The sequence below is a fragment of the Leucoraja erinacea genome, chromosome 16 (genome assembly GCF_028641065.1).
Source record: "Leucoraja erinacea ecotype New England chromosome 16, Leri_hhj_1, whole genome shotgun sequence".
Classification (NCBI taxonomy): Eukaryota; Metazoa; Chordata; class Chondrichthyes; order Rajiformes; family Rajidae; genus Leucoraja; species Leucoraja erinaceus.
Window position 1 is genome coordinate 35707331 of NC_073392.1, and position 8451 is coordinate 35715781.

At 43.2% G+C, this 8451-nt stretch overlaps 1 protein-coding gene across 2 annotated transcripts in view; it reads left to right on the forward strand.

Moving 5' to 3' along the window:
* Window positions 1–7605, forward strand: part of LOC129704808 (constitutive coactivator of PPAR-gamma-like protein 1 homolog) — a 130461-nt gene extending 122856 nt beyond the window's left edge. For both annotated transcript variants that reach the window (XM_055648166.1, XM_055648167.1), the window contains one exon: window positions 5686–7605. In XM_055648166.1, the coding sequence (XP_055504141.1) occupies window positions 5686–6033 (348 nt within the window). In that variant the 3' untranslated portion in view covers window positions 6034–7605. The remainder of the gene's footprint in view (window positions 1–5685) is intronic.
* The last annotated feature ends 846 nt before the right edge of the window (window positions 7606–8451 follow it).

The following is an 8451-nucleotide window of genomic DNA, read 5'->3' on the forward strand; positions in this document are numbered from 1 at the left end:
ACTGAAGAAAGTAAACATGTTCATGCATTTCCTGATCACTGCATCAGTGTGAAGAGAAAACCCAGGTTGCTATTGATCTGGAACCTGAAGCAGTTGACCATCTCTACGGTAGCTCCTTTCATGAGGATAGAGTTTTTTCACCGCTTGTTTCCTGAGGTCAATAAGCAACTCTTTTGTCTTGCTGACGTTAAGGGCTACCGTACTGCACTGGGATCATGACACGACATTCTGAATCACTTTCTTGCACTTCGTCTCGTTGGAGATCCAAGCGACAACTGTGGTATTGTCGGTGGATTTAAAGGTCGCGTTGATGTACTTGGACACACAGTCAAGGAGCAAAGGATTGAGCACACCATCCTGAAGGGTGCCAGTGTTGAAGGTCAGGGTAGAAGAAGTGTTATGACCAATTCTAAATAACTGAGGTCTGCTGGGCAGCTAGTTTAGTTTAGAGATACGCATGGAAACAGGCCCTTTGGCCCATCGAGTTCATGCCAACCATCGATCAAAAGTAAGCTCTATGTCATCTCACTTTTTCTTTTACTCCCTACACACCAGGGGCAATATACAGGGCCAATTAACCTACAAACCTGCACATTTACAGAATTTAAAACTTCTCCACCTTCTGCACTCATGTACTAAGCCTGTATCATCTGCATCTAATGACACTTCTCTCCCCTTCAATAATGTTTCCTGATCTAATTCAAACCCTCGTCCATGATATCAGCAGAGGTGGATAAAAATGCTGGTCTTGGTTGGTGTGGCTTGCTGGCACTAGAACGTGCCTGACTTTCTGAGACCTGGGTTATAATGTCCGTTACAGGACAAGAGATTTGTTTCTTTACTTCGGCAATGAACTTATGAAATTGTCTTCCATAGTAGGCAAGAGACTGGCTAAATCACCCAATGCATTTAAAAAGTTGGTAGATCTCTCAACTGAATAGGCATAAATAGGAGGGGGGAGAGTGAAAATATAGTGTTGAGATGATACATTTGTAGATGAGCCCCCCCCCCCCCCCCCCCAATGAATCCACTAAGGGTCAACTGGCCGACCCCTGTGCTTACTGTTTATATCTGTACCATGAATAGCCCAACCATGAAGAGTAATGACCCTAAAGGCATGATGGAATATCTGGCACCATTGCAAAACAGTGATGACATTTTTCTCTGATACACTGCATTTGTTTGCCAACATAATTACAATGGCCATTTTCTGGAGAATGTTCATCTATGATTGTGCTATCTCAATACTATATTCCCACTATCTCCATACCTGGATACCTTTTAAGTTGAGAAATCTACCTATTTTGAAAAATATATTGTGATTTATCCATTATTTTTCTTTCTCTGAAATCTAGGCGTCATCGTTTTTTTTAAAGAAGGTGCCCCAAATTGAACATAAAATGAAATCATTAAAAAGTGGTAATATTCATCGTGAATGATGCCTGGATTAAGATGTATTAGCTACAGGGAGAGGTTGGACAGACTTGGGTTGTTTCCTCCAGAATACCAGTAGGTGCGGGGAGCCCTGGTAGAAGCAGATAAAATGAGAGGCATAGATAGGGTAGACTGTCTGAACCTTTTTCACAGGATGGAAAAATCAGATACTAGAAGGCATGGATTTAAGGTGAAAGGGGCAACATTTAAGGGAAATGTGTTTGTATATTTGTTATCGCATATCCCACAGCCAACAATGGCCTATTGTGTGTCCCACATTTCCTTGATTATTATTTTTTTGCATACCTTCCATTCATTTCTCCTAACTACCATCAACAGTGCATTCAGAAAGTATTCATAGCCCTTCACTTTTTGTTACTTTACAGCCTTATTCTAAAATGGATTAAGTTCATTTATTTTATCATCAATCTAAACACAATACCCCATAATTAAAAAAGTGAAAACAGGTGTTTAGACATTTTTGCAAAGTAATTAAAAAATAAACTGAAATATCATATTTACATAAGTATTCAGACCCTTTACTCAGTACTTTGTTGAGGCACCTTTGGCAACGATTACAGCCTCAAGTCTTCTTGGGTAGCAGCGCTGCAAGCTTGGCACAGCTGTATTTGGGTAATTTCTCCCATTCTTCTCTGCAGATCCTCTCAAGCTCTGTCAGGTTGGATGGGGAGCGTCGATGCACAGCTATTTTCAGGTTTCTCCAGATATATTCGATCGGGTTCAAGTCCGGGCTCTGGCTGGGCCACTCAAGGATATTCACAGACTTGTCACAAAGCCACTCGTGCGTTGTCATAGCTGTGTGCTTAGGGTCGTTGTCCTATTGGAAGATGAACCTACTCCCCAGTCTGAGGTCCAGAGCGCTCTGGAACAGGTTTTCATCAAGGATCTCTCGGTACTTTGTTCCGTTCATCTTTCCCTCAATCCTGACTAGCCTCCCAGTTCCTGCCGCTGAAAAACATCCCCACAGCATGATGCTGCCACCACCATACTTCACCCTAGGTGTGGTTTTGGCCAGGTGATGAACGGTGCCTGGTTTCCTCCACTTGTGACACTTGGCATTCAGGCCAAAGAGTTCGATCTTGATTTCATCAGACCAGAGAATTTGGTTCAGGTGCCTTTTGGCAAACTCCAAACTCCTTTTACTGAGGAGTGGCTTCCGTCTGGCCACTCTACCATAAAGACCTGATTGGTGGAGTGATGCAGATATAGATGTCCTTCTGGAAGTTTCTACCATCTCCACAGAGGAACTCTGGAGCTCTATCAGAGTGATCATCGGGTTATTGGTCACCTCCCTGACCAAGGCCCTTCTCCATTGCTTAGTTTGGCCGGGTGGCAGCTCTATGCAGAGTCCTGGTGGTTCCAAAGTTCTTCCAATTAAGAATGTCAGAGGCCACTGTGCTCCTCGGGACCTGCAATGCTGCAGAAATTGTTTTATACCCTTCCCCAGATCCGTGTCTCGACACAATCCTGTCTCGGAAGTCTACAGACAATTCCTTTGTCTTCATGGCTTGGTTTTTGCACTGACATGCACTGTCAACTGCGGAACCTTATATAGACGGGTGTGTGCCTTTCCAAATCATGTCCAATCAATTTAATTTACCACTTGTGGACTCCAATCAAGATGTAGAAACATCTCAAGGATAATCAATGGAAACCGGATGCACCGAAGCTCAATTTTGAGTGTCATAGCAAAAGGTCTGAATACTTATGTTAATGTGATATTTCAGTTATGTCTTCTTAATTACTTTGCAAAAATGTATGAACACCAGTTTTCGCTTTTTTATTATGTGGTATTGATGATTTAAAAAAATGAATTTAATCCATTTCAGAATAAGGTTATAACGTAACAAAATGTGGAAAAAGTGAAGGGGTCTGAATACTTCCTGAATGCACTGTATATCACTCGTTCTCCTTTCCCCTCAGTCTGAAGAAGGGTCTCGACTGGAAACATCACCTATGCTGCCTGACCCGTTGAGCTACTCCAGCCTTTTGTGTCTGTCTTTGATTTAAACCAGCATCTGCAGTTCCTTCTTACACTTTATGATTTTGGAAAGGGATAAAGAAAGTCGCATTGATAGTTCACAAGAGGAAAGGGCATAGTTATGAAATATCCACTGGAGTGAATGCTGGCTTAGTATAGTTTAAAGATGCAGCATGGAAACAGGCCTTTCTGCCCACTGTCCATATCAACCATCGATCACCAGTTCACGCTACTTCTATGTTAACCCACTTTAGCATCCACTCCCTACACACTAGGGACAATTTACAGAGGCCAATTAACCTACAAACCTGCACATCTTTTGGATGGGATGTGGGCAGAAACCAGAGCACCCGGAGGAAACCCATATGGTCGAAGGGAGAACATGCAGATTCCACACAGACGAGGTCAGGATCTTTGACTCTGTGCTGCGAGGCTTTAGCAACTGCGCCACTATTCATAATATTCCCAGGCATAAGGGTTACTGGAAACATGCACTCTGCCATGTAGGATCAAACCTACAACAAAGTCAGACTTCACACCATTCCCATTCCCATTGCTTGGGGAAAGCAATTCCCCTGCGTTAAATACAGAGAATAACAAAAGCGTATATAAAGTGTTTCTTTTTTGGGGGGGAAATTCCCCGATTGCATTCACCCTAAATCTGCATCAAAATGGGGTGACCTGATATGCATCTAATGCACAACCTTCCTGAAATATGAAGACATAGAATCATACAGCATGGAAACAGCCGCTTTGGCCCAACTTCCAATCACGGCAAACTTTTTAATCACTTGCAGATGTCGCATTAAATGTCATCATTTTGAAAAGTACCAACAATAAAAGTATGAAATGGGCCTAGAATCACATGGTCTTTGCGCTAAGGGAGTGGGAAAGACAGGTGAGATAGTGATGATTAAGGTGCAGATCTGTGGTCAAATTTCAATTTATTGAGCAGAAAACAGAGCAGCATAAACACATATTCCATGATTTTATCCAGAACTAGACTTCACGCAATGTTCCACCACTCACGCCTATCCCCCTTCCATCAAGTCCACCCCTACCTGTCCCCCTCTACCTCTACTCCCCCCCCCCTCTATCCCACCCTGCCCATCACCCTGGACCCCTTCCCTAGCCCCTGCACGCCACCACACCTGTACCCCATTCCCTCTCTCCCCTCCCTCATCCCTCTCTCCCCTTTCCCTCTCCCCTCCTTCCGTCTTCTTTCTCCTCTCTGTGCTTTTGGCTGGGCTGCGATGCTCCCTCTCTCCATGTAATGGTGCAGTGCGTTAGGGGCGCTCCCGGTATCCGCATCAGCGGTCAGGAGCCAGTGGAGCGCAGCTCCTCCCGGGGCCCACAGTGTCCCTCTCCGGCTCAGTGCTACCCCCCCCATCTCCCTCTACCGCCCCATCTCCCTCCTCCCCATTTTCCTCATCCTCCTCCCCTCACTCCCATTCCCTGCCCCAGCACCTACCCAGGTGGTAGAGTAGGGCCTGAAACTCGGCCTCGTACTCGGCCCGGCCCTGGCTGTTGGCAGCTGAAGCATTCGCGGACCTGGGCCTCGACGGAGCCGGGCTCGCTGTGCCGGGGGCAGGGTGAGGGTGGCGGGCGGCCAAGCCAGAACTGCCCGCAGAGCAGGAAGCAGAGGCTGTGCTGCAGGATGGCGGCAGCCGGGGGTCCCTGAGGCGCTGGTACACCTTGATCCAGGCCCCGGGCTTGGGCACGACTCCAGCCCTCAGCTCGGCCGCTGCCTGGGCTCCAGTCCAGGCCCCGACTTCGTCTCCGGGCTCGTCCCACACCCCGGACCCAGGCTCGTCCTTGGTTCCAGCCCAGGCCCAGTCCCCGGGCTCGGCCCGCGGCTCCACCCTCCCCACCAGGTGCGGCACGGGCGCAGCTCCTCGGGTGCCGCTCCCTGACTGACAGGAGAGGAGAGGAGAGGGGACCAATCTTCATGGTGGTGACTGACAGCGGTTTTTACGATTTTTAAACCTTAATAACTTTTAAAATATACCATCGATCAGAACTAAACTAGTTGCACTCGCAGCACAGGAGAACGGTGAGTACCGCTTTTGCGCACATAGAAATTCCACGCAAACCAGAAGAGCACAAGATCAGAGTTTTATAGATAGATAGATAGATAGACATTCATAGATCCATACATATTGTCAGTAAAGTTATTGGCTTATTATAATATTTTACTAAGTAGTTAAAATGTTTTTCATTTATGTGCTTATTTTCTCGTTGTACGACAGGTTCAGCCAGCCTATGCTGCTTCGGCAGAAGAAGTTGCTGAAGAATTGAAGGGGCCTGTATATGCAGGAAACCATGATTCAGAGGGACACGAGAAGACTCAATCCGGCCCTGTAGCAAATTCTTCAGATATCCCTCTTGCTGAAAATGGAGCTTCGGATGAAAGTAAACCCATTTCCCAGCTGAATGGAAACAAAGGAGACGTCAGGGCTTCCGATGAAACTGAAAGTGCCTTGAATAATGACTCTAAAATGTGCAATACAACTCCTCACTTAAATGCACTAATTACAGATGGCGGTTGCAATAGAGATGAAAATCTTGGTACTGCTGTCCTGAGAAAGGAAGAGTAATGTTTTTTTTGTTTTATGTTGAGGGGGTGAAGGATGTTTGGAAGGTTACAGAATAGGAATATTTGTAAAGGATGGCCTACAGTTGCATACATTATTTTCTTCTCAGAGAAACAAGGACATTGGAAATTCGGATCCGTCTTAGATGTCAGCTGTTTAACAAGCAATCTTTCTAGCCAGTTGCAGTCGAATGCTACAAAATGCAATGAAGAGCATTTGACTCCCACATTCGACACAATATTACTAGACATTCAAACTGGTTGAGACGAGTTTCATTTTTTATGGAAGGTAAAGCAAATATGGCTTTAATTTGGCAGTCTTTAATAGGTTAAAATACAGTACAGTACTTGGCACCATAACTTTGCCATCTTAATTGATTTTATGTGTTGTGTCAGTTGCTTATTTTAAGATTAAACTTTCATAAGCCTAAAAATGGACAGAACCACAAAAAAAATCTATTACTTCAATGTCATTAGTTTTGGTGTGGTTATGTCAGCAAAAGATTCTTAAAACTAAAATAATTCAATGTTAAGTTACTAGGAAGTAATATCGCAGCTTTGGTTTTGGCAATCTTTAAGAAAAAGCAAATATATGTAAGAAGCAAATTACATGTCAAGAAACAACTGAAACCATTCATTGAAGATGCAGACGACCTTTAAAAAGTAAAACATCACTTTACAATTGAGAATTTTGTGAATAAGACAGCTCTTACCATGCATCCGTAAATCAATGAAATCAGTGGTTTTTGAATCAAGTGTAGACATTAGTACTACTTCGGCTAAACTTCTGCATGGTTCATGATTTTTGAAGTGTGTAGTTAATATTATGCATGTTATCGTCCTCTTTCTTCCATCCTACAAGTACTGTGCCCATTTGCAAATTTTAAAACAGTTAGTCATAGTCCTATAAAAAAATGTTAAAATATGTTTAGTCATTAACTGATCTTGCTCTAACCTTAAATTTTGTGGTTATTGACCTCTGTTGCATTTATTCTAAAACCTACAAAAATTATCTAGCCACTGAATGATTAATGTTAACCTGGTGTATTCATCGCTACTGTATTCATATTGTTCTCTGTTGCTGTTTATGCATTTGTATTAGCAAAGTGATCTTTCTACAAAATTCTTGAAAAGCTTTAATTGTCAAAAAAATATTCCCCTACATAGCAGACAATTCAGCAAATTGCTCGTTCTTAAAATTTCCCGGTAAGAGTTTAGTATAAGCAGGTATACTTGTATTGTTTTGCTGTTTCATTAGTGTTTCAAATCAGATGTATTTTGAATCAAAATTCTTTATTATTTCATTATAATTTTTCTGATGCTCTTCATCACACATTAGTGAACGGAAATAAAATGTAACGCCCCACTCCCCCACCTCCAAACTCCCCTGCCCGCAACAGCTACATAGTACCTTTTCTGTAAGTTGAAAGAAGTTCTACCTACATATGGATTGTGCAAGAATGAACTACTGTTGGGTTTGCTTGGTTGTTGATGGATTATGATGTGGTGTAATACTGGAAGGCTATTGAATGCAACTTACAATGCTTAATAAAAATCTTTATTCTTTTAGTATAAACCATTGTCTTTTTTTCTTTGTCTGGATGTAACAGCCTGTATTTTGTTAGGAATTTGAGAACAAGTTGACCTGCCTCCAGTGTACAGATGACCACATTGGCAACATATCTCCCCACAGCATCGGTTGTCTCGCCTATTGGGATCCATATTTTGTTGCATGCAACTTCTTCTCTAATTTTCTGCACAACAATGTTGAAGTTGCTGTCAACATAATTTTTCCATAATAATGACTCGCTTGGTATATGTTCCTCTGTGTATCTGTCTAAAAAACCTCTGAGAGATTTGTTTTTCAATTTCCACAGTGGAATTCCAGCATCAATGAATGCCTTGCACAAATGACTCGAAAACTCAGATTTGCGACTGGAGCCAGCAGTAAATGTAGTGAGGAGACAAGCTTGGGTATTTCGCTTGGGTAGTCTGCACCCCAGCAGAATCAACTTTGACCTCTAATTTTAGATAGTCCTCATCTTCTTCCTTCCCCTCCCAGCTCTTCTAGTCCTACTGTCTCCGCCTCTTCCTTTCATCTCCCCCCCACATCAGTCAGAAGAAGTGCCTCGACCCAAACGTCGCCTATTCCTTCTCTCCATAGATTCTTCCTCACCTGCCGTTTCCAGCATTTTTGTCTACTTTTGATTTCTCCAGCATCTGCAGTTCTTTCTTAAATAGATCTTGGAGAAGACTGAACCAGCGGACAGCGGCACGAACTAATGTACGACCAACGGTGGCTCCCCTAGTTTTGCCCCGGTGGTGGAAATTTACTTAGAAGTTATGTTATGTTAACACATTAATAATGACATTAATATTAACGTGTTAACATAGAAAACATTGTTGTAATCACGGTACAACT